This window comes from Peromyscus leucopus, chromosome 7 (assembly GCF_004664715.2).
Source record: "Peromyscus leucopus breed LL Stock chromosome 7, UCI_PerLeu_2.1, whole genome shotgun sequence".
NCBI classification, from domain to species: domain Eukaryota; kingdom Metazoa; phylum Chordata; class Mammalia; order Rodentia; family Cricetidae; genus Peromyscus; species Peromyscus leucopus.
Window position 1 is genome coordinate 33626706 of NC_051069.1, and position 25687 is coordinate 33652392.

Here is a 25687-nt window from a genome sequence, read left to right on the forward strand (position 1 = left end):
AAGGCTTTTCGGCAGAATCGTCCCTTTCAGCTGGAGGCTTTTTCGACTGGAGACTTTCGAGTGAGGACTCAAAGGATTTCAGTCAGAGGATTTGTAGAACTGGTGAGGTGAGACATGGCAGTGGCTTGTTCCTTTGTCTATCTGATCTTTCAGGATTTACCCCAATATCTGGTACCGTTTTTTTTTATTTTTTTTTTTTATTAATAAGAACTTTAAAAATTGAGCAAGTCTCTCTCTCTCTCTTTCTCTCTCTCTCTCACCCTCCTTTATTCCCTCCCCCTCCTTCTTTCTTCTTCTCACTCTTCCTCTATCTCACAAAATAGGTTTTTGCTGTTGCTTTTTTGTTTTTCTTTTTCAGTTTTAGGTAGGTTTGCCCTATGAACATGGAGCTTTCATTCTCCACCCACCCTGATCCATTGCAGCCCATAGATGCTTTTCTATAGATATTTGAGAGATTGAAGTTATGTCTTTCGTAAAATTTTGGCACTGAAGGTCTTGGATAGAGAGTGTATGATTAAATAACTTTTTATTCACTCCACACTGCAATCACTTTCCTGGGCTTGAGGCACGGATTGTCCCCTTCAGGGAGCAGTAACTAGCAGGGTGTGGCCAGCTGATTCAGCCTGCTTCCTGCCTGCTGTTGGGCTGATACTGTCTCAACAGTTACAAAGCTGCAGGGTCACCACACAGGCCACTCCCCACCCCAAGGAAAAGCCTTCGGTATCTAGTGTCATACAGTTAAGTCTGTAACTGGTCCCTTCGGGAGCCAGTCTCTGCCTCAAGGGCCTTTGAGAGCTTCCGTCCTGTGACACAGAAGGAACACTTACTACAGGTGACCAAGGAAGGGTCAGGAGAGGATGAAACGCCGGAAATTTGTTCTGAGGTTGGATTCAGGAAGTCGATGTTTCCTTGCAGGGGACCCTCGTCTGTCTGTCTGCCTCTCTCCTCTCTCAGCCTCCTGCAGTGGCCACTGCCAGCCTGAGATCTCTGCTGCCAGACACAGCCCATCCTCCAGCTGAGCTGCTCCTGGGTGAGTCTCCTGCTCGAAGCTCCCTGCTGCTGTCAGGAGAAATTCTTTTCCCCCTGCTCCAGGCTTCCCTACCTGCCTCCAGGGAAAGTCCTTCCCAGTGCTTGCTGCCCTCCTCCTCCTTCTCCTTGCTTAGTTGTTACCTCTGTGCTGCCGTCCAGATCTGAGCCATTCTAACTCTGTCGGACTTTTCCAATAGCTCAAAATAGCAGGTATAGAAAACAGTTTGGCAGAGAAGACTTTTTTTGGTAGAGATTTTTGTGACTGAAATGTATAGGAAATCTATAGGAAACACCACTGACATCAGAGGGATGATTTCCAGAGAGACTAAGACAGTGTCCCCGGCCTTCAGCCTGGCCTAGGGCTTAGATATGGAACTCAGGATTTTGTACAGGTTGACAAGTTCTTTTGCACTGAGCTGTCATCCTAGTCTGAGAGTTTTAAAGGGTCATGAGGATCAGCCTGAAGGACCTAGAAAAAGCTCTCCAAAGCCTTCAGAATCCCTAATACTCAGAGAACCAAGGGTGTTCTTTCAAGAGGGTTTTCTTGCCTGCAGATCTGAAAGACAAGGCTGGACTTCTAGGGGACTCATCCTTGGGCATCTGAGCAAGCATGGTGTGTGCTCCCAGTTGAGACCTTAGGATGAATTTCCATGAAACCCACCCTTGATGGTGTTGGGCACTGTGGTCACACAAAGTGACAACAGAGAGAGGCAAGCTAACACACAGTCAGGTTTAGAAAGGCCCAGAAGAGCTTCGAGGGTTATCAGGACCATGATTGAGATTAGCCCAATCTGTAGACTCTATGGATAAAATAATCATGTAAATCATTACCCAGCATAATCAATATATTTCTTTGTCTTTATATTACATGCAAGATTTGTGAAAAAATATAATTCATGAACTATATTTTGGAATGTCTATTTTAAAAGAAATGTTGCATGCATAATCTTTATATGCCTGAGTATGTCTTTTAAAATAAGTAATATTTTTTAATTTATCCTTTGAAAATTTTATAGATATGTGCAATGTATTTTGATTATCCACCCCATTCCTACCTTTTAGCTCCCCCTCACATCTGCAACAGGTTCCTCTCCTAATAGTATACCCCTTTATTTTATTTTTTCTTAACCCATTGACTGGAATTAGTGCTGCTTATATGTGCAAAGGTTCAGGGTCATCTTTTGGAGCATGGGCAATCTAACAGGGTCCAAGTCCCTGAGGAAAAATGACTGTCCCACTCCAAGAAGCTCTCAACTTTAAAGCTCTTCAGGTTGGTATTGGACTGTATGTACCCCTCTCCAATCTGTGCTGAACTGTGACTGGCTTGACGGTACATGTCTTGTGTGGGTAACAACATCTGCTTTGAGTTTATGACTAATATGGCCCTGTCATGGACAGAAGACACTGACTTACAGTAGTCCTCTATGACCTTTGGCTCTCAGAAAATTTCTGACACTTCTCTCTGCACGTTGGTTGCAGTGTGACAGGTGTGAGGGTGCAGACAGGATGATCTAGATGGTCATTTAGGGCTAAGCATTCCACAGTCACTTATTTACTCTCTCCATTGCCATGTGATCTGAGAGAGAAAAGCAGATAACTTGCTGGCATTGACGGTGTAACACTACCACGAACCTCTTAGTGATGTGTCTTCTCCACAGAAACCTGCAGTTACCATGGAACATCACTTTGGTCTAATCACTGGCAAAAAGCAGCCAGGTAAGCCTGACTTAGAATTCTTAGTGATGAGGTAGTTGTACCCAGCACAACTCCTCATATATAATCCTAGACTGGTAAAGTTTGTTGATCTCCTAAACACTGATATCTTCCCCAGTACCACTGAAGAGCATCTCGGTAACCTTGTCCATCAATGACTTTGTGGCTGGGGTGTCTACAACCTTAAATTATGAGAATGAGGAAAAAGTCCCATTAGAGGCAATCTTTGTGTTCCCCATGGATGAAGACTCTGCTGTCTACAGCTTTGAAGCCTTGGTGGATGGGAAGAAAATTGTGGCAGAATTGCAGGAGAAGATGGAGGTCTGAAGGATGAGTACATTATCTTTTCTCTTCTATCTTTTAAATTGCATTCTACTTTTATCTTTATAAACAATTCATGAGGTTCCCCCATCAGATATTGACTGTTCTTTAATTCACTTCTAATTACTATTTGCCTAAAATCAATAAGGCAGAGGGAATCAAGTAGAAGCTACCAGAATAATTATGAAGTTCACAGGATCTGTGGCACTCCCTCTGAAAAACAGCTGTATTTTCTTTACTTCACATGATTTCATTTCAACCCATCCTGCTCTTGCTCTAGGCCCATAGGAACTATGAGGATGCCCTCTCCCAGGGCCATCAAGCTTACTTATTGGAAGAGGATGACTACTCCAGGGATGTCTTTTCTTGCAATGTGGGGAACCTCCATCCTGGGTCTAAGGTGGCAGTTACCCTGAGGTATGTGCAAGAATTGCCTCTGGAAACAGATGGTGCCCTTCGCTATGTGCTCCCAGCAATCTTGAATCCAAGATACAAGCTCTCTGGTAAGTAATTTCTGCCTTTAAAAACCAGTGGGAGAATGGCTGGGGAAACACACAATTATGTTTGTGTTAGAAATTGTTGACATGGAAACAGAATTAATGTACTATTTTGTAGAAAGGTCAGCAAACAGTTGCTTGAATATAAAGACCCCTATAACCCCTTTGGAGGACCTGCCCTACACACTCAGCTTGGTTGCCACCATCACTTCCCAGCATGTCATTGAGAGGATCCAATCCAACTGCTCCTTGAGTCCTATTCAATACCTTGCAGATGACAAGACTTCTGCTCAGGTGAGTAGTAAGAGAACACTATTGTCAGTCCCCTCTGTCTTCATTGTTGACTTGGTCCTCACTCATTCTTCCCACATTTCCCTTGTTTTTTTTTCTGGCCATGCTTGGAGAGGCACACTATCTACCTTCCCTACTCTGGGTATTGTATAGACTCTGTTTCATCCAGTCCTTCCAATACTTCTGATTGTGTTCCTGATGTGAGAAACCTGAAACACTGACCTATGACCTTATCTCAGAAAGCAACCAGTGGCAGTTCTAACATGGCTGCTCTGGTGGTATTCTACTCAGGTTTCCTTGGCTGAAGGACACAAGTTTGACCGGGATGTGGAACTCCTGATTTACTACAATGCAGTGCACAGCCCCAGTGTAGCTGTGGAGATGGGGATGCCAGATGTGAAGCCAGGTATTTTCTATTTCCCACTAGAGTCCCTTTCTAAGATATAACTCCCAACTAGCCTTGATTTTTCTACCCTATTCCAGGATAAGAATATGTCCATTGAAATATTGACTTTTCACTTCCACATGGAAAAAATGACAGGGCTTAATAGGTAATCATGTGATTATGTCCTATAGGTTAATTTATATAGATTACTAGATAATTAGAGGGAAAATAGGACTAAATAATTCACAAGAAAATATGCAGCCCATTATCAACATGTGGCAATGACTGGTCTTACAAAAAATGGCAAATAAAAAGTAATCTTGTGACTATGTCTCCTGTCATAGGATCAGTGATGTCCAAATCTGATAAAGTCTCATGCTGCACATGGTATGGCAAGTTTACACTGTCAGATAGTGTTGGAGCAAATCAGTTGGTTTCAACTGTTTTGAAAGTACTTGGGCTACAAAGAGCAAAGTAATTACTCACTTTGACAATTCCAATATTTACAATATTTCTTCTGATATAAATCTAAATGTCTATATGACATACAGATGATATTGATCCATATTATAATGGTATCAAATATTAGTAAATGATGAGAGGGTTATGCAGTCACTGTTTGTGTCATCAGTTACATGATTAGTTACAATGTCATTATTAAAATAGTGTACATTAACAAACTGGAAGAATTTAGGTAGAAGGTCTCCAGGTAATGGGATGGGAAAAGTAGTTATAATTCCTAGTAGCACTATAAAATAATAGTTCAATTAGGAAAATAATGGTACTATAATCTAGACAATGTGCAAATAGTTATTTGTAGGTGAAAAATAATGACACTTTAAGTAGATTTTTTTAAATTCATTATAACTGGATGTCATCTTGCTGCCATTTCTTATTTTTTTGTCTTATGACTAATAGGAATGGTCAAATTTAACACAGAATTAATTTTAGGTCTCCTGTGTACTATAGAAATTGAACTTGAAAAAAATTACAAGAATCCAACTCAAACCCATTGTTTGTAGCCTACTTGATTTTTTTCTTAGACTAAACTTAGCTTTCCAGTGAGTTTTGTTTCTTATTTACATCTAGTGATTGTCATTTAAAACATTTCCTTATATGTATACTTACCTTTTATAAAAGCTTGCTTTCTTTGTCTTCTTTGGCCCATTCTGCACTGGGTTACAAAGATCATCACACAACACAAAAGTGTGCTGCAACTCTTGATCTCCAGGTTGGATATATGGAAGCTCCTTGGGGGCCGATGGTATTCACAGTGTGACATCTGAGCTTGGGCTTATTCTGCTGTCACTGTAAAGCAGTGTGAGGACTTTACCATGAACCTGGGTTTCCATACTCAACCCCTACCAATACATCATTTTCAATATTTGCAAGTATGACCTCTTGCTGAACTGCTGGTAGGGGTTTTTTCTTCTCACAGTTTGGCCACTTCTCTCTGAGGTCACTCAGGGGAATTCCAGTTTCCCTGGGTTTCTTCCAATTTCCTCATCTCCTCTGTAGCTTTATGCTCTGTCTTTGTTGCTGTTGATTATGGTGAGATTTTATTTGTACTGAAATGTGATTTTAATTGTATGTTAATAAATAAAGTTGCCTGGGGGTCAGAGCTAATAGCAAGCCATAGCAGAGCTGGGCGTTCGTGGCATACGCTTATAATCCCAGCACTTGGTAGGCAGAGCTAGGTAAGTCTGTGTGTTCAGGGATACAGCCAGCATTGGAGACATACGCCTTTAATCTCAATACCATAGAAGATTTGGAGGGCTGTACAAACAGGCAGTGACGAGGCAGTCATGTGTTTGGGTTTACAACCAATGAGAAGACAGAACAGAAAGACTAAATAAAGACAAACACACAGGAAGTAGCTCTTTTGGAGAGGTCTCTTGGCTTAAGAGGCTAGCAGCAGGCAGTAAGGCTCTTAGCTCTGATCTCTTGGCATTCTTCTTTGCATTGGTTCTGTGTTTCTTAGTTAATAAGATGGTTGGTTACATCTACAGTTGATTTCTTGATCTCCTGTTTGGGTTTTCATAAAATATTCCAACTCAGACTTGGTCTTCAGTCAGGAGTATTTTTATCCACCAGATAGAACCTTAAGATGCTGCTACTTAATAGGTAATAACTAAGGTCTCAATTTCTTCCTTTCTATGGCACGTCCTTGGTTTCACGAATATGTTCTCATCTCTATTCTATGATCAGATTTGCAGGCTATCAGTGGACATAGTTGATCATATCTCAGTCTAATTCCTTCCGTCTATGATTCCTCGTTCCTGCTTCCCAGTGCACATATTTTATCAGATATCGTCCTCTTTTCATGTCCTTCAGAAGCACAAGAGTATGTTAACAGGCAGGTTGGCTCACTAAAACCCTTTAATGTAATACCAACATGAAGCACAAAAATACATGAACTAAATTATGTGTTAAACTTAGAATGTATAATTACACAAATTTAAAAGTAGAAAAATGTGTAAAATTATAATTAACAGCTCAGTGTGAGTTAAGCCTTAGCCTGAATTCTGTAAGCATATTGTATCACTTAACCTTACAATAGCGCTGTAGTAGGAATTACTACCTTGATGCTTCAGAAGAGGCAACTGAGGCTAAGAAGTAGAGTTGCTCATTTATAAACAAGGAAGTTCTGACTTATGAAGTGAAATCATATGAATTGGTTTGAAAGAATTAGTAGACACCGTATGAGGAGTGCTGATACCTATAAGACCTTGTTCTAAACAGTGTAGATATCCATTCTCATCATTCTCATGGGCTTCTGGCTTCTCAGAAGAGTCCTGGTGTCATGCTAACCACCTGTCTCCCAGGGTGGGAAGAAATCTACTTTACACATTCAAAACAATGCTACTTCTGCATAAGCTGTATATCTAAAGATCTGTATCTGGTTCATATGTATAGTGTTTTCACCCAGTTTTCTAGGGGTACTTTCCTGAGTGGCCTGCTCTTGGAATTTGTCATTTTAAGAATTATGCATATGAATATCATTTCTCTGCAAGGTTCTAATTGAAGATGTAATCAGTGACCCAGGCATCACTTTCCCATTAATAAGACTTGAAGAGATTTACCTGTTAGGAATCTTGTCTGTATCTTGACCTCATGCTGGAAGCTGCTAAGCTATTGTGCCCTATTCAATTGTTAAGATGCCTAGAATTTGCACACACTGACACTGCTTTGTTATTGTCTGTTAATTCCTACCTTGTTTTCCTCCCTCTCCCTCTGTTCTGCTTCTTTTTCTTTTATACTGACAACTCACATTATTCATGTGCACACAGCACAAAAGGAGAAAACAAGTTTTTTTTTTTTTTATTTCAGTTTCTCAGTCCTCTATTGAATTGATAATTGGTTCTTGGGGACTTTGGAACACCTGAGTATCCTTGAACCTTACAGGGTTCTTCTCCTTTCTCTACAGATATTTTGATGGGAGCTCCTTCTGCAATGGTGAGCTTCTATCCAGATATCCCAGAAGTGGAAGCCTCAAGGTCCTGTGGAGAATTTGTGTTCCTCATGGACTGCTCTGGAAGTATGAAATCCCCCATGAACAACCGGAAGGATTCTCAGCTACGCATAGAAGCTGCCAAGGTAAAGCCAGATTCTTCAATGTTTGGGAAGTGCCATGTGAGGATGATTGGAAATGCTATGGGTAGGGCTCATTTATAGCTGTAGGTCTATAACAATAACAAGCATGGCCACTTTGATCTCAGCCTTGAAATAAAAGGTGACATAAGATGGTGACTTTTTCTACCCTTAGGAAATAGACTGGGGTCTGTATGTTTGGTAGAGCTCTCTCTCACTCCATCTCCCCATCTTCTCTCACCTTCAGGAAACTCTGTTGCTGCTGCTGAAGAGTTTACCTATGGGTTGTTATTTCAACATTTACAGATTTGGATCTTCCTATGAAAAATTCTTTCCGTAAGTTTCTTGGAAGACCATGGACTGTGAAATAATGTACTTTACAGTAGGGTTGGCACTTTTAAACTGACTATAGCAGAGTAGTTAGTAATATTGGGGTCATCAGAAGCAGTTTTCATCATAGTAATTTCATGATAGGCATAGCAATGTTTGTGACTGCCATGTGACTAGACATGCTTGTTTCTCTAAGGGAGAGTGTGAAGTACACTCAGAAAACAATGGAGGAGGCAGTGGAAAGAGTGAAGGATTTAGAAGCAGACCTAGGGGGCACTGAAATCTTGACACCACTCCTGAACATTTACAAGGCGCCCTGCATTCCTGGCCATCCCTTACAGGTGAGCTTTGGAACCAAGCTAAGATGGACAAATTGTGAAATTTTCTACTAATCTGATTCCCAGTTCTCCCATATATAATTGTGTAAATAGTGTGTAAACTTAAGTCATCTACCGTACAGTGAAGAGAAAAAGACCAGAGGCAGTGTTTTTCCTCTATTCCATGGGGCAGGCAGTCAACTTCTTATGTGGTACCAAAAGTTTAAGATAAAAGATGGATGGGAGGATGTGAAACTCTTCCCAGGGTGTGAAACTCTTCCCACTGAAGAGTCTCTATGGCAACATGGAGCAAGTGACAGTGGAGCACTAGGGTCCCCATCCCTGTGTGAAGAAGCTACAAAGACTGTAAATAGTTGTAGTCCACGAGGACCAATGCTATTGTCTACCAATGAACTCAACAGAAGCCAGATGAATTCATCTTTTGTTTGTTTGTTTTGCAGCTCTTTGTCTTCACAGATGGAGAAGTAAGTGACACATTTAGTGTCATTAAACAAGTTCAGTTAAACAGCAAGAAGCACAGGTAGGAGAAGAGTATGGTTTATACTATGCTGCCCGCACCCCAAACAGGGCCACATGTGACTTGTTCCATGTGATATCATGGGATCCCAAGCTTCTAAAGGGACAGAGTTCCTCAAGGATTTTCCAGAACTTGCTGATCCCGTAATTTCTATAAAATTTTCAAAAGGAGTTTTCCACTTAACACTGATACCACAAGGTCTTTGTTCCTCATTTTTCCAAATCTCTGAAGGACATATTGAATCATGTTTTCATTACAAAGGTCCTGACAGTTTCAAACAGAAAGTTACTCAAATCATAGTTATCTGGGTAGATGAGCTGTCACAGTGTGCACACTGTGCATCCATCACAGGTCCAGAGCTAGTCAGTTACCAGTGTTCTCTTGCTCTTTCCACCACTCACTAGTTCAAACCTAGCTCAAGTATAATTCTTGTGGCTTATGTGAAGTCTTCTTGATTTGCTATTATATTAAGTCTTGTGGTAGTTGTCTCTTTCCATATACCTCACCTTTATTCTTTATCTCACCAGTTTGTTTAGTTGTACACATAATTTGCATATAACCATAGTCAAGTTGCATATGTTTTTCCATGAAGTAGTTCAGTATATTTTATATTGATGATCATAATGATGGGCTTTCTTTGGGCTCTGTAGTGCTTGTGTTACATATCACAAGCCATCTACTGGAGATTTAATTTGTATGGGACGATATGAGTAAGCTAAAGGCAGATGTTACCATGTATTTACAAGGGATCCTGGACAAACTCTACAGAAAGCAAAGCACAGTCACATGAACACACCCAAATGTACTGTTCTTTAAGTAGACAGAGCTGTCTAATTTCTGTGGAATGGCAGTTTCACAAACTGTAATAATTTGACTCACATCAACTTGATACGTGGATTCCAGTTGCTTCATTTCCTAACTATTTTAGTATTTGAGTTGTTAAAAGTTAGCCAGTTTTGTGCACGGGACCAAAGTGTCTTAGGGTTTAAAGTTTGATTTTTCTGATAGCTCGATTTCATGCAACTTTTAATATTTAATAGCCATTAAGTGGCCTCTTTTGGTATTTCTTAAAATCTCTATTCTACTGTTATTATTTTCTCTAGTAGATTTTCATTTTTTTTTACTGAGACTTATTTGATTTTCTGTTTTGAATAGGAATATATTGATGACTGTTTTCTTTCTTTGTAGCTCACATCTTCACTAGCAACACTGTTTCCTCTATTTTGTTTTTTAAGATAGGCTTCCCTATGCAGTCCTGACTGGTCTGGAACTCCTTTACTGGACCAGGCTGGCCTCAGTGGGTGTCATTCTGCCTGTCTCTGCCTCTAGAGTGCTGGGATTGCAGCCATGGGCTACCATCCCTGACTCAAGTGATCCATTTCAATTTCTATTCTTTGAAGTTTTCCTTTGGGATTATGACTTTTGCATATGCTCTGTTAATTTTTTTTTCTTTTCAAGCTTTGTGGATAGTTTACCTTTTACTTTGAAAAGATTTTGCTCTCTATATTGTTTTTTTGGTCAGTTTCATATACGTATATAGTACATTCTGGTTTCTATCTCCTGTTAACTTTTCCTTTCTCCTTCCCATCTCCATCAATCTCTCTTCCCTACCCGTTCTTTTCTTAGATTTATGCCATTTTGTTTTATAGTGTGACCAATTTTGTTTAATCAGTATCATCTCTATGACACTGGATTGGGACTATCCATTGAATCCTGGTGGGGTTGGGTATACAACTGAAAGCTTTGAACACGCTTTTCTCTGATTTTTAGTTTGGTACTCCCACAATAGTCATGTAACTATTGCATCAGTGAGTATATCCTGCCAGGCAGATGGTATAATACTTTGTAGAGCTTACAGCTGATTAAGATCATTGATGTCTTTTCTCTCTCAGCAGCCTTTATAGTATCTCTTGATTTCTCTATGTCATACAACCAAGGTGTATGGTGGCTTCAGCATTAGGGACTTAACATGGTAGGCAACCATGAGCAATGGCAAGACTCTACCATATTTTTCTGGACTCGTACGTGGTTATCCATTTCCTGACATTGGGTTTTTGTTTAGTAACCAATGGTCTTGAGATGAAGCCTTTTCTAGACATGTAAACTATCCCCCTTACAATTTTAAATTAAGAAATTCAACACAACCTGCAGTACTGAGCTCCATCCCAGGCCTCTACTCATGTTTTATTTTGAGAGCCTTGAAGTCTTTATAGCCCAGTCAGGATTTGAACTTTCACTTTTCCTGGTTTAAGTCCCAAGAATCTAGGATTACCTGCCTGCATCCACAATTCTTTATTTTAGAGTATCTAAAATACACTTCAAGGTCATTTTCACAACAGAAATTTGGTCATCTTGTACTGGTTATTCCATCACTGAATTTCAGTGCTTTGGGTGTCATGATGAGCATCTATAGAAGTGTAGATTGTTTCTGATTCCTCGGTTCCAATCCATTGGCCAATGGATACAAATGTATTTCAGGACTACACAACGTAAATTAATCATCTCTCTGGCAATTCTTGATTTCCAGTGCTCTAGAGCATCCATTCTACTCATTATCAAGATTTTCTCCCTTATTTCTCTCCTTCTTTCTTTCCTTCATTTTTTCCTTTTCTGCCTAGTCATGATTTCATTATGCAGACCTTGACTTTCTTGGAATTCATTATGTCTAACACGTTGGCCTCAAACTCATAGAGATCTGTCTGCCTCTGCCTTCTAAGTGCTTATATTAGCGTATGAACCTTCATGCCTTGCTTGTAAAATTGTCTTAATTATACTTGGTTCTTTGTACATTGTTTTGGATTTAGTTTGCAAATATCAAATATTCAACAAATAATATGTTTAGATACTGATTGAAAGACAATGATATTGACTTCATATAATCCAAGTAAAATATCTGGTGTTGAAATCAATAAAAACATGATAAGTAAAAATGCACTCACTTTCAAAGGACAAAGACATTCTGTTAAATAACCACACTAAACCAACCTCACTCATTAAGTGATATTTAATGTTCATATAATATTATATGATACTAGAGTCCACATTTCATAATTTTTCCATGAAAGTATTTCATAGTTATTTGTTTTTGTTTCTGTTCCAGTAGTTAATCATTATGAAATATTGTAGGAATAGTTCCTTTGCATTGTGAAGGAGAATTTGAATTATTTTTGTAGAATCTCAAGTTTTAATTCGTATTTAGGATAATGCAGGATGTTTTTTATACAAATATTCCAAAATCAGCATTGTGCCAGGGATGTTACATTGACTACTTATCTAAAACTCAGCTTCTGACAGACTGCTTTACAATAATGTACACATGTTATCAAGTAATATTTACTCAGTAGCCTTAAATTTCACACAATTACCCAAATCAGTAATTCCTTAGACAGAAACCAAATGACAACTGAATGCTCCTCCCCCTCATCCTCATCCTCATCCTCGTCCTGGTCCTCATTCTTATCCTCATTTTCCTTCCCTTCTTCTCCTTTTCCTCCTCCTTCCCATCTTCTTCTCCTTGTGTTCTTTCTGCTGTGGTACTGGTGACTTAATGTAGAGACTGCATAGCACTACTCAGAGCTGCATAATGGTTTGTAAATTCACTGTTTTCACCTTACTGCAAAGGAGAACATTTCATGTTCCTTCCTTCACTCCTTTCCTTCTTTCTATTTTATCAATGTGTACACCCAGATTCTTGCATTACTTTCTGAAACACTGTGACACTACATAGTTTGTCTAAGGCTATAAGACACTCATACTGGCCAGTTTAGGGACTAGAACACATTTTTATGTTCTTTCATTCTTTTTTTTTCCTTTTATTTTATTTTACAATACCATTCAGTTCTACATATCAGCCATGGATTCCCTTGTTCTCTCCCCTCCTGCCCCCCTCCCCTTCCCCCCAGCCTACCCCCATTCCCACCTCTTCCAGGGCAAAGCCTCCCCCGAGGACTGAGATCAACCTGGTAGACTCAGTCCAGGCAGGTCCAGTCCCTTCCTCCCAGACTGAGCCAAGCATCCCTGCATAAGCTCCAGGTTTCAAACAGCCAACTCATGCAATGAGCACAGGACCTGGTACCACTGCCTAGATGCCTCCCAAACAAAAGAAATGAATTTGTTAAAAAGAATGAAAGGACAGGACAGGAGTTCTTTCATTCTTTTTAATAAATTCATTTCTTTTGTTCCATAAGTTGTGCTTAATTTTATTGTCTCTTGTTATGCCATGTTCAGAGGCCTATTCTTTTCTGAAGGGAAATGGAGGAAGAATGGATCTGGGGGAGAGAGAGAATAGGAGAGAACTGGGTAGAATAGAGGGTCTGGATGTAATGTATGAGAGAAGAATAAAAATAATGTTTTACTCTTTCTCATACTTTGTGACTCTGTAGCAAGACATTTCTACAAGCAGCTCTATAGTGAGAGTAAAAAAATCTCAGTATTTAAGTTATTCAGGGCTCCTGGCTAAGGAATGTGATGATTGTTGGCTTGTTAGCAGACACAATGGCAAAATTAAAAACAAATACTGCAAATTTTAATGATTTAATGATTCCCGTATTTCAAAGGCAACAAAATAGGGTTTTACTCTGAATGTCTTCCTTGTTGAGATTCCTAGTTTCCATGGTTTTGGTGATTTCCCTCATCTAGTAGAATATTCAGAATCTCTGTGAACTATTTTATAATTATGTGTAGAGATTTTCATTAGTTTTTTCCTATGCTGTAGTAACAAATAGTTGCCATTTTTAAAATTTTTAACTGATACACAAAAAAACATAAAATTGTATCATTTATGGAGTATAGCATCAGATTTCATACATATAATTTATTTAGAGATATTTAGATCAGGTTAAACATTTATATCTTCAAATATCTATATATCCTTTAAAAATTCTTTCATCTTATACTTGGAAATGGATAATCTATAATTATTATCTATATTTAGCAGTATATTTTATGTTACTTATCAGATATTTTGTCTGTACAAAACTTGATTCATAAGCTTTTATTTTTCCCTTGACTTTCTGGTCATTGGTTTTGCATAGTGAATATGTCAATTTCAGATGGTATTTGTAAGTACTTCTAGCACTAGCTCTCTCTCTCTCTCTCTCTCTCTCTCTCTCTCTCTCTCTCCACTCACATCATAGACCAGACTAGCATTGGAGTTAGATCCATCTTCAAGCCTCAGCCTCCTTACTGCTAAGGTTCTAAGCATGCTCCAACAGTCCCAGCTGTCCTTGCCTGTCTGGCATTTTGATCCATTGCTTCTCTACAAAGCCTAGGGCCCAAGTCTTTTGAGCCTCTTGTCTGAGCTCCTCAATCCTGAGAGTATATATAGTGTGCCACAATACTTCCTTACTTGTAGATTTTCTATGATAATTTTTCATTTTCTTTTTCTTCATCTTCCAAGTTCTGATACTTTCCTCTCCCTTCTTTTTTTTTTACATCATATTATTAATTATATGATTTAGTATAATGATTGATGTAAGGATTTTTAATTTTCTGTTTTGATGTTATTTTGTATGGTTTTAATTAATTGAACTGGTTATTTGACAACTTCTTATATATATATTGTATACTGATTGCTCTGATCCCCACCTTTTCTTATCTTATTTCCTTCTGCCAATATAAAGTGTGTGTGTACAAGCACATGTGTGCACTCCTGGAGTATGTACAATTGAGTAATAAATGATAGTTGAATTTTAACAAATGAAATTCCTTCTCTTGTTGAGATTGGTGGTGATTTTGTCCTTTATTATTTTATGTGGAAATAGTGAATATTGTTATATCTCAATACCACCTTGCACTTTTGGGTAAACCCACCTCACGACTGATGAACAATTCCTGCCACATCTTATGGAATTCAGTTGGCCCATATGTCTTAGGATATTGAATATTTGTTAATAAGAAGTAATCCTATGAATTTTGAAGTATATTGTGAGGTTTTGGTATCTATGCACTCCTGGCATCAAAAAAAAATGAGCTGGAAACACTGTCCTTTTCCTATTTTATGAAAACTTTCTTTCTTTCTTGTTTATTAGATGACATAGTGGACTTAGTAGGTGTTATTGGCATTTAAATGGTATCTTTCCCCTGATAGGTCTTTCTCTTTGCTTTCAGTGGTACCTATACTAGGAACTGACAGCCTTAATCCAGCTAAAGGGTAATGAATTTCATGGCTGGACCATTTCTTACTTATCTCTACCTCTCTACATTGTTCTGTGAAAAATTCTCAGATGGTTTCAGGGGCAAAACTGCCACTGACAAAGTTCAAAACTCCACAATTTTCCTACTTCTTCTGAAATGGCCTCAAACTTCAGCCATCCACACTTGCCACATGCTTCAGATGTGAAGTGACCAGCATACGCAGGCTCATTTCTCTTTTCTTCTCTCCATTTCAAAGTCTTGGCTCCTAGGTTTATATTTTCTGAGCAGTCATTGGAGCCTATTGTCTTGGTAGTTGTCTGCTTTTACACAAATTATTCAAGTTATTATTGTAGGTCTCTAGTTCTCTCCAATTTGAATAACTTAGTCCAGTGTTTCTGTGAGTAGAACTTAGAGTGTTTTGTCTTGATCCTTGTATTTGAGTTCTTTACTGTCAGATTCTAAGAACTGGTGAATTTCACCCCCATGTCATTGCATAACAAATGTCTGCAAACTCCACTAACCTGTGTTTAATTGATCAACTTGAAAATGCTAAAACCAATAGTGACTGCTTTATAAGTTATTGAGAGGGAATAAAACTGCAATATAAGTAAGCTTTGATCCTCACACTTACATACTGAAAACACTAACTCTCAGGACCCATGTCACGGGATTTGGGGATGATGACTCACATTAACAAAATGTACATGGATACTGAATGTATAAGCAAAGATGTCAGTGTATTTACTTGTCACTTTAATATTTTCATAGTTTACTATGAAAGAAGGCTTTCAGAGATAAAATGCTGTTAGACAGCCATTGCTTCTCTGCATTGTAGTGGGGAAAGAACTTAGATTTTGCAAATACCTGGTCCCTAGATCTTCATCAGCAAAATGAAAGAGTCTTTTTTCATAGAAGACTCATGGCATTAAATTGTATTACTTATTTAAGCATTTATTACCTCCCATAGAAATAAAGTCTGATTTCTAAATGATAGCATTGCACTGACTTTGAGGTAAGTACCTTATCTCTTCATGACTTTTTGATTAGCCCATGTTAACTAATAATTCTGCTATGGAGAACCCATCTCTAATGTTCATCATTCCACTGTTGCAGATGTTTCTCATTTGGTATTGGGGAAGGAGCCTCCACCAGTTTAGTCAAAGGCATCGCCCGGGTATCAGGGGGCTCTGCAGAGTTTATCACAAGCAAGGACAGGATGCAGACCAAGGTGAGAGCCGGCTGAGTGTCCAGAATTGCAAATGCAGAGTGAGTATAGGACAGGACAGGGCACTGCTGCAAAGACAGGTGGTCCTCTCTCCTGGAGGACACACTTGGATGAGTCTCAGGCTGCACACTTAGTGAGTCTACTTGATACTTTGTTAAAAAGGGTTCCAGTCTAATATCTAAAGACTGGCATCTGACACTGGTGGCTGGAGATACAGAGAGGAGATAAATAAAGGGGTTGTGACTTTTGTTTTGAAGACCAGAGAGAAAGAAGGTGAAAGTTTTGCCTGCTCTGTCTGAGCCTGCAGTCTATACTCTCAGTAGATCAGGTAGAAATCCACTCTCCATGCAAAAGACACAAAAGAAAAGATAAGAAAACGTGTGTGTGTGTGTGTGTGTGTGTGTGTGTGTGTGTGTGTGTGTGATAGACTCAAAGGCATGATAAGTTCACATTCATTTATTAGTACACAAAAATGCAAGACATCTCTGATTATATTTCTAAACTTCTCTTTCCATGTTGTTTCCATTTCTTTTCTACTCACTTCTGTAGAGGTCTCTTTTCTTAAATATTTCCCTCATTCAAATCTACACTTTTACATCTCTCAAGTGTAACTTTACTATATACACAAATAGAGAAAGAATTTTGCATTTCTCACTTAGCAATAGTAATTAGACATGAGATGAGATTCAGTGGATGACTATCATTATTATCTTTTTTTTTTTTTTTTATGGATAATTCTGGCTCTTCTCTCCTCCAACAGGCTCTTGGGTCTCTGAAGTTTGCTCTAAGCTGTTCAGTGGATGACATCGCTCTAAGCTGGGATTTGCCTCCTGGTCTGTTAGCTTACATGCTTTCCCCAGAGCAGACTGTCATCTTTAAGGGTCAGAGGTTAATCGTCTATGCCCAACTGACTGGGACTATGCCCGTGAGTCCCTATTCTTGTTTGTTACTCATTGAGACACTGTATCAGCAGTTTTATTAGCACTGATGATTGCTTGTGATTTCAGCAAGATATGTCACTTGCCAGGCAGCCAGTGTCCTTCCCACCCTCTCCTCCATGCCGTGTCTATAGTATCCTGTACTACCTGATTCTTAGGGTTACATTGCATTGAGCTGAGGGGCTTCCCGAGTCTTCACCATTTTCCTGGCTATATGTCTGCTTGTCACTCCTGCTCTCTTCTTATTTGTAGCAAGTGGAGAGCTCAGGAGAAGTGTGCCTCAAGTACACCCTTCAGGGCAGGAGTCTTGAAAACAGGGTGACCTTTTCCCTACAACCCAAGGCAAATGCCAGGTAAGAATTCAGCTTTGCTGCTCCATCTTCTCTCTTCCCCACCTCTCCCTTCCCTTCTCTGACTTTCTCTGCCATCTGGATGATGCAGTCATGCCTGTCACTGGCCTCTGCTGCTTCCTCTAAGATCTTCTCTTTCTCATTCATTCATGTGAAGTCTCTTTCTCCACATGTCCTTCTGCTTGCAATCACTAGCTCTTAAGAGTCTTGGGTACTTGATTTGCATTTCTTTTTCTTTAATTTTGTATAGTGTGTTCTTTCAGCTTCACCATTCACCGCTTGGCTGCGAAGTCCTTGATTCAGACCAAAGACTTGGGCTCCTATGAGACTTCACAAAGAACAAAAGAGGATGTCGTGAACATCAGCATTCAGTCTGGAGTCCTCAGCTCCTTCACAGCTTATATTGCCATAAACAAGGAGCTCAACCAGCCTGTGCAGGGGCCTCTGGCTCACCGAGTAATTCCAAGACCTGTAATGTCTACCTGTGCATATAAAGTTAAGACTCGTAAGTTTTATCCCAATTCAAACTTATGTATAATGAGTCTCAGATATCCAAGCACATCATTTAAACAATAACTTTCAGAATTTCTTAAATTTAATTTCCTAATTTCCCTCTGTTTTCCTCTTCTTTCCACACCTAGGATTTATGGCTTCCCTTAAGTTTTCTAGAGAAATAGATTACATCTGACTAGGAGGGAGATTTAATGTAGAAGTACAAATGAACACAAAGACATATTATAAAGCACAAGCTTATATAATCATATCATTTAATTTGAATCTGATTTCTGTTGTTGATAATTAGTCAATGGCCACACACAGAGCAGATGACTAGATTGCATCTGATAATGTAGTGGTAGAAGAGAGGAATTTAAGAAAATAGTGGATATCTGAAAGAGTGATAGAGGATTATTAGGAAAAGAAAAAAATCTAGCATCATTTTTCTGGGATGGCTGAGGGTCCAGTTGCATTTGGTGACTTGTCAGTCGGCATAAAAACTGATTAGAGTCCTGGTTTTTGTGAATCATTTACAGCAAGGACCAGCAAATTTAACCTAAAAATGAAGTGGATAGAGGGCTGAATTCATTTCTAGTGTAAGATTTTTGTCATGTTGTTTCAAAATTATGGCTATGGTATTGACAGGACTAATAAGGGTGTTAATTTGTTAGATTGGAATACAGATCAAATGAAAAAATAAAAGATTAAAGGAAGGTGACATATATGAAAAATAGAAGATTTGGGGACTTAGAATGTACAAGTCAGGTCAAAGACCATTTTTAAAACATGAAACCATAAGTTAAAACACTAGAAATATGGGTATTGTATTTTAAAGGTAAGATATTTGTGACAAATCAATATTTCATGATACCAATGCCTTGAGGGCATGGGAGAGGTGTGTAAGACCCATAGTCACTGGATCTGAGGAAGGCAAGATCTTTGCATTAAGGTATTGCATAGGCTACTTAGATGGATGATGAAAATTCTCAAATTTATGGGTGAGTTTGGAGTGCACTGGAAGCCTATGGTGTGGTTTTTGTGTAGTTTGTTTGCTGGTAGGAGGTGACTTCAGTAGTTGAGAGTTGACATGTAGAAGAGAGAAGGTGAGAGAGAAGGTAATATTCTTGGGCTTTGACAATTGCCAAGCCAACCTTCTGAACCTAGATGCTTAGGGTACAGTTGAGCTTCTTTTGAAAGGGAGATGGGTAAAAAGATTTGGAGGACAGAGAAAAATCATTTTAAGGTGTATCTGGAAGAATGCTTCTGTATTGAAAGTAAGATGCAGCTGTAATTGTTCAGCACATGTCAGTGGTTCGAGACCACTCAATAGGAAGTAGAAAGGAGGCTCAGAGGGTGACTGTCTGTATTGGAGGAGGACACACAGGAGAATGGCACATTGTGGTTAGTGAGTGAAGCCAATCTGGATAGGAGGGATGATGGCTCCGATCCCCATACTTTTCAATCTTTGCTTGTTGCAGCACATAAAGGATACTGCAATCACCACTGTACATTTATGTTTTGCAGGTCGCAATCCAGTCTTATTCTCAAGAGATGTACTGTTCTTATGCACAATGAATGGTGAGCATCCATAGAGGTCTATGAAGACATACTTCTACAGTCTGAGGGAGTTTCTCTCTAGGACAAATTTTCTCAGCAATGTTTGTTTGTCATAGATACTGAATTTAGTGAAGCCCAATCTTCGTGTTTCAGTAAGGAAAATGTGGCATCCACGAGAAAGATGAAAAAGTCAGATTCTTCCACCAAGAAAACCAACTTGCAAAATGACCACAAAGGTAAATTGGTCCTCAGATTGTGTCTCTGACTTATGCAGCAAAAAACTAACCTTCCATGTACTACATCTGGGAGCTTTCTCTACCTATGGGGTGACTTACTTGAGGCAGCAGGCAGGAGGTGAGATTTGGCATTGCCATACATTTGCCAGAATGAGACTAGCTTCATTAATCTATAATACAGCCCTTGATAGCTTCTAACCTACTGTAATTGAGTGGCCTCAGGTTCTTTGAGTCCTCCTGGCAATCTCTGCCTACACAGTCCACCTAGAATCAGTCCTGGTCCCAGCAGACCCCACTGCTGTTGTGTTCAGAACTCATCACAGATAACAAAAAGTGAGTAGACTTCTTGCAGAAACCTCACTGCAGCCTCCTATTTCAGGAGAATTCCTTAGGTGGGCTCTGATCCCAGTGATTCCCATAGTTTCCCATGCCATATCTCTTTCTTTTTCTTTCTTTCTTTCTTTTTTTTTTTTTTTTTTACAAAGGTTTTGGAGAAAATGTTGCTCTACAGCTGATTTTGCTCCAAAAGGCAAATGGCTCCTGGGAGCTGGATGAGGATCTGACCAAGATCCTGGGCACTAATTTGGAAGACATCAAGGCTGCAAACCCTGCCAAGGTGAGATGCAAAAGTGGAAAAAAGGAAAGAGTGTACTTCATGATGGTAGGAACATAATTAGAGTTGAAATGAACCAGGGCTGAGCTGAGAAATAAGAATACAGATAATGCAAAGGTGAAATTAACTTTTAATATACAGATGATAAAATTATTTCTACTTCAGATGGACCCTAAAGACCATGGAATTAATGGCCTAGCTACAGGAAAGAGTGGTTAGACTTACAGATGTCAAAGTGAAAATAAATTCTCCTCTATATTAATCATATTCCCAGAGATATAATTGAAAAAAGAATTTTTGTCTTCCTACTGCACCAGACAGATTTTTTAAGCCCTTAGTATTAATATACTTATTTTTCCTCATTTCGGTTAATTAAGCCAGGTTCTATTTATTTTGCTATGTATATAGATGAAGATATCAAACATTCGGAAAATGAACTCTTTCTGCACCAGTGAGTGTAGACTAGATTCAATGCTAGGATGTCCTGTCTTCAGAGACTCCAATAACATCCTTAATATAGCTTTATTTTGTGTTCTCAAATAGGCTGGCTAGAGTAAACCTTCTTTAGAATTTTAAGATTGCCTTCTGAATCTTCTAATACTATTTGAAAAAAAACACTTAAATAAAAGACAGATGTCAAACTATTAAGAAGAAATACAGTTCTGAGTTGTTAAAGTGTGAGACACAGTTGAGGGTATGTGCATAGCAGTGCAGGTGCCACATAAGACAAGAGGCCATTCATCCTCCTGCAGGCAGAGTTACAGGTGTTTGTGAGCCAGCAGACATGGGTTCTGGGAATTCAATCCGATCCCTCTGCAGGGGCAGAAAGAATCCTTAACAACTGAGGCATCTCTGCAGTTTTCCTGTGTCCTCCCCTTGTTTATGAGTGTGTGCGCACATTATTTGTATTCTAATCTATATCTGTTTAAGTCCTTTAAATTGATGTATGCTTTCTATTTGCTCCAGTTTTGATATCTACATCCTGTTTTGTTGACTTGGGCCAAATAAATCTCTCATCAAGAAGAAAAAAAATAAAGTGTGAGACACAATTAATGGGAATATTTCTTCAAAATTATTTCATACTGGCTCCTTGTTAAAGTCTGTTTCGACATTAAAAAAAAATCTGCTACTAGTTAGAGTGGGAAATTACCAAGAGAACTCAGCTCTAACATATAGGAATTCACAAACTCAATTCAGTAAAAACATATAGTAAAATAGAATAAATATCACATCTGAAGTTCAATTGAAAATTTGAAAAATTTTAAATGGTTTTTATTTTATTATTACTACTATTTTACATGCTGACCACAGTTTCCCCTCCCCTCTGATCCCAGTTCTTCCCCTTCCTCCCCTTGGGCCCCTTCTCCCCTGTCTGCTCCTCCTCAGTTTCTACTCAGAGAAGGGCAGATCTCCCATGGATATCAACCAAACATGGCATATCAGATTGCGATAAGACTTAGGCACCTCCCTCATATTAAGTCTGGGCAAGGCAACTCAGTATGAGAAATGGGGTCCTAAAAGAGTCAGAGACAGCCTCTGCTCCCACTGTTAGTAGTCTCACAAGAAGACCAAGCCACACAACTGTCATATATATGTAGAGTGTAGGCCTAGGTCAGTCTCATGCAGGCTCCCTGGATGTTGGTTGAGTCTCTGTGAGCTCCGAGGATTCCAGGTTAGTTGAATCTGTGGATTTGACCCCTCTGGCTCCTGAAATCCTTTCTCCCTCTCTTCAGCAGGATTCCTCAAGCTCTGCCTAATGCTTGCCTGTGTGTCTCTGTACCTATTTCCATCAGTTGCTGGATAAAACCTCTCTGATGACAATTGGGCTAGGTACCAATCTATGAGCATAGCAGAATATCCTTAGGCCATTAGGCATCATTACATTGACTTTATTTTTCTAGTCCTGTTTGGTTCTATTCTAGGTCTCTGGGCTATCCTGACTCTGTGTCATGGCATTCCAGGCCATGTCAGTGTGGGATCACTCTCATGGCATGGGTCTCAGGCTGGACCAGTCATTAGTTGGCCACTTCCACAATTTCTGTGCCACCTTGACCCCAGCATATCTTACAGGCAGGACAAATTGTAGGCTGAAGGTTATGTGGCTGGGTTAGTGTCACAATCCCTCCACTGGAAGTCTTATCTGGTTACAGGAGATGGCCAGTTCAGGCTATATATCCACTATTACTAGGAATCTTACTTGGGTCATCCTTGTAGATTCCTGGGAGTTTCCCTTATACCAGATTTTGTCCTGACCCCTCCTGTTCTCTCTTCTTCTCATTCTCACCTACCTCTATTCCACCCATTAAATAATCTATTCTATTTCCTCTTCTCAGGGTGATTCAAGTGCACCTACCGTCCTTAAGTCTTCCTTGTTACTTAGCTTCTCTGGGTATGTGGATTAGAGCATATTTATACTTTGCAGCTAATATCCACTTTTGAGTGAATACATACCATGTTTTTCTTTTTGGTCTGGGTTACATCACTAAGAATTATAAATATATATATATATTTCAAATTCTATCCTTTTGCCGGCAAATTTCTTGATGTCATTGTTTTTAACAGCTAAGTAATACTCCATTGTGTAAGTGTACCACATTTTCTTTATTCATTCCTTGGTTGAGGGACTTCTAGGTTATTTCTAGTTTCTGGCCATTATGAATAAAACTGCTGTGAATATAGTTGAGCAAGTGTCCTTGTGGTATGATTGAGCATCCTCTGGATATATACCCAAAACTGATATAGCTAGGTCTTCAGGTAGATCAATTCCCAATTTTCTGAGAAATCGTCATGTTTACTTCTACAGTGGATGTACAAGTTTGGACTCCCACCAGCAATGGAGGAGTGTTCCCCTTGCTCCACATCCTCTCCAGCATGAGCTGACAGTTGTGTTTTTTATCTTAGCCATTCTGACAGGAGTAATATGGAATCTCAGAGTTGTTTTGATTTGTTTTTCCCTGACGACTGAGGATGTTGAACATTTCTTTAAGTGTTTCTTAGTCTTTTGAGATTCCTCTACTTGGAATTCTCTGTTTAGAACTGTACCCATTTTTAAATGGATTATTTGGTTTGTTGGAGTCTAGTTTCTTGAGTTCTTTACATATTTTGGAGATCAGCCCTGTGTCTGATGTGGGGTTGATGAAGATCTTTTCCCATTCTGTAGACTGCCATTTTGTGCTATTGACAGTGTCCTTTGCCTTACAGAAGTTTTTTAGGTTCATAATGTCCCATTTATTAATTGTCAGTCTTAGTGATTGAGTGACTGATGTTCTGTTCAGGAAGTTGTCTCCTTTGCCAGTGTGATTAAGACCATGTTGGGGCCCATGGTCCTGCTGCATGGGACCCTGTTGAAACCTGTGGCCTGTGTTACTACTAAAGGCCACATGGATATACATGGTCTGTGCTGCCACCTGATGCCATGTTGATATCCATTGGCAGGATTGCCTCAGGGACCATATTGGGAACTGTGGTCCATCTTGCCCCAAGGCCATGTTCTGTACTGAAGTCTTCAGTACAGGCTATGCTGAAGTCTATGGCACCTGCTAAAGTCTGAGGCCATGTGGAAGTTGGTGGTCTGTGCTGTCACAAAAAACATGTGGAAATCCATGCTCCAGCTGACTGTAAAGGGCAAGAGAGCTCCTTTTGTGTCCATTAGGTGTACTAATTCCAACATCCATCATTTCTAGAGTACTAACTTTGGAAAAATCTTCTCACTTTTGTATTACTTGTGTTTATGTTTGAAAATGTGATATTGATTTTTCCTTATATATTTTTATAGGCAATTGAGGATACAAAGACAAAATTCATGAACACAATACTTTAAAAAAATCAAATATATAATTTCTTCTCTTCGTACAGTCTAATTATCCATGTACTGTGTATATGGGTTGTTTTGTGGAATATGATGATGGCTACACTGGACTTACACCTTAAGTCCATTTCTAAGTGGTACTAGAATGTTTTCTTGAGCCTCAGTCAGTCTGTATGGTAAGAATGGGCCAGGGAATTCCATGTAGCATCAGATTAGGGAACGATGAGGAAGGAGATAGTGAATCTCTCTACTTCCTCTTGAGTGGCATCCTGCCCTGCATGGAGCACCATGGAAGTTTCTGTCTATTTTGCAGGATGGGGACCCTTCTGCCTGGGCCACAGTATTGGCTGTACTCTGGCTACATGCCAATGGCAAGGACACGAAATATGAGTGGGAGCTTCTGGAAAGGAAGGCGGTGACCTGGCTTCATGACCATGCAGGTAGGAGCACAGCCCCACCTATCCCTTTCCCTCTTTCCCAGATGTGTCTCAAGAGCTAATCCTGTATGTGTAGCAGAAGGTGAGTACTAGAGAGTCGCCATAGCTGCCCCTGCCATGATATCTGTTCCCTTAGCGAATCCTTCCTTTTCAGGACTAGGATGAACTATGTACTTGGTGGTTGGGACAAGCTAAGCAGGGGGAAAGAACATAGATGTGGATACTTAGCTGAGTAAGACTAGCCCGAAACATGTAGCCAGTACTCCTGCAGGGTTATTGTGTCCTTGCTGCCATGTTCCTGTGGACAGCAAAGACTAAAGGAAAATCAGAACAAGGAAGGAGGAAGAGCCTGGGTACTGCAGGCAGCTAAATCAGGGCTGACGGGGATGATAGGAACAATTGAAGAAGGCTCAGGGAAAAGCCTCCCTCTCCTCCCAATCCTACAGTCTGACTCTTGTGTCTCCTCTTCCCAGGCTCCTCCATCCCTATGCTTGTGCAAGCTGCCAATCGTCTCCTGAAATTACCTGTGACTCCTGCTGTGCTTAGCCTCTGAGGATGCTACTCACGAAGCAAGAATGCTTCCTGGCTACCACAGAGTCCCTGACTTTCTCCTTGGCTGAGATAGCTTTTGGGTTCCCTCTTTACCCTTTTCTTTCTTTTCACAACAATAAAGGACATCTCCACAACCTTGCTGATCTTGTCTAGGTCCCTTTGGATCCAATCTTCTGTCCCTATCATTTCCTCTGTGAGAAGTTGTCATGGTCCCCTAACATGGTTTCTGCATTGCGACTTTTATTTTATCCATATGCAGAATGACACTTGAAGTTTACCAGAGAAATTACAATAAAGAGAGTGACATGGAATCTCGAGTCAGCACTGTA

General features: G+C 39.6%; 1 protein-coding gene across 2 annotated transcripts; it reads left to right on the forward strand.

The window, feature by feature from the left end:
- Positions 1 to 25687, forward strand: LOC114691127 (von Willebrand factor A domain-containing protein 5A-like). Of its 2 annotated transcripts, none has more exons than XM_037207599.1 (20): positions 1 to 107; positions 916 to 1030; positions 2688 to 2745; positions 2861 to 3063; positions 3344 to 3566; positions 3679 to 3854; positions 4143 to 4257; positions 7664 to 7833; positions 8075 to 8163; positions 8354 to 8498; positions 8936 to 9015; positions 16261 to 16375; positions 17133 to 17297; positions 17563 to 17663; positions 17924 to 18165; positions 19680 to 19733; positions 19829 to 19948; positions 20434 to 20564; positions 24683 to 24809; positions 25280 to 25687. In XM_037207599.1, the coding sequence occupies exons 3-20, from the start codon at positions 2703 to 2705 to the stop codon at positions 25357 to 25359; spliced, it is 2379 nt and encodes a 792-aa protein (XP_037063494.1). In that variant the 5' UTR covers positions 1 to 107; positions 916 to 1030; positions 2688 to 2702; the 3' UTR covers positions 25360 to 25687. The 2 variants fall into 2 exon arrangements, with proteins under 2 accessions (XP_037063494.1, XP_028722104.1); XM_028866271.2 differs by lacking the exon at positions 1 to 107 and adding an exon at positions 644 to 832.

Coding starts and splice junctions, on each gene's coding strand:
- LOC114691127 (XM_037207599.1), top strand. CDS start 2,703: ATGGAACATCACTTTGGTCTAATCACTGGCAAAAAGCAGCCAG. Junction 7,834..8,074: donor TACGCATAGAAGCTGCCAAG/GTAAAGCCAGAT, acceptor TCTCACCTTCAG/GAAACTCTGTTGCTGCTGCT. Junction 16,376..17,132: donor AGGACAGGATGCAGACCAAG/GTGAGAGCCGGC, acceptor CTCCTCCAACAG/GCTCTTGGGTCTCTGAAGTT.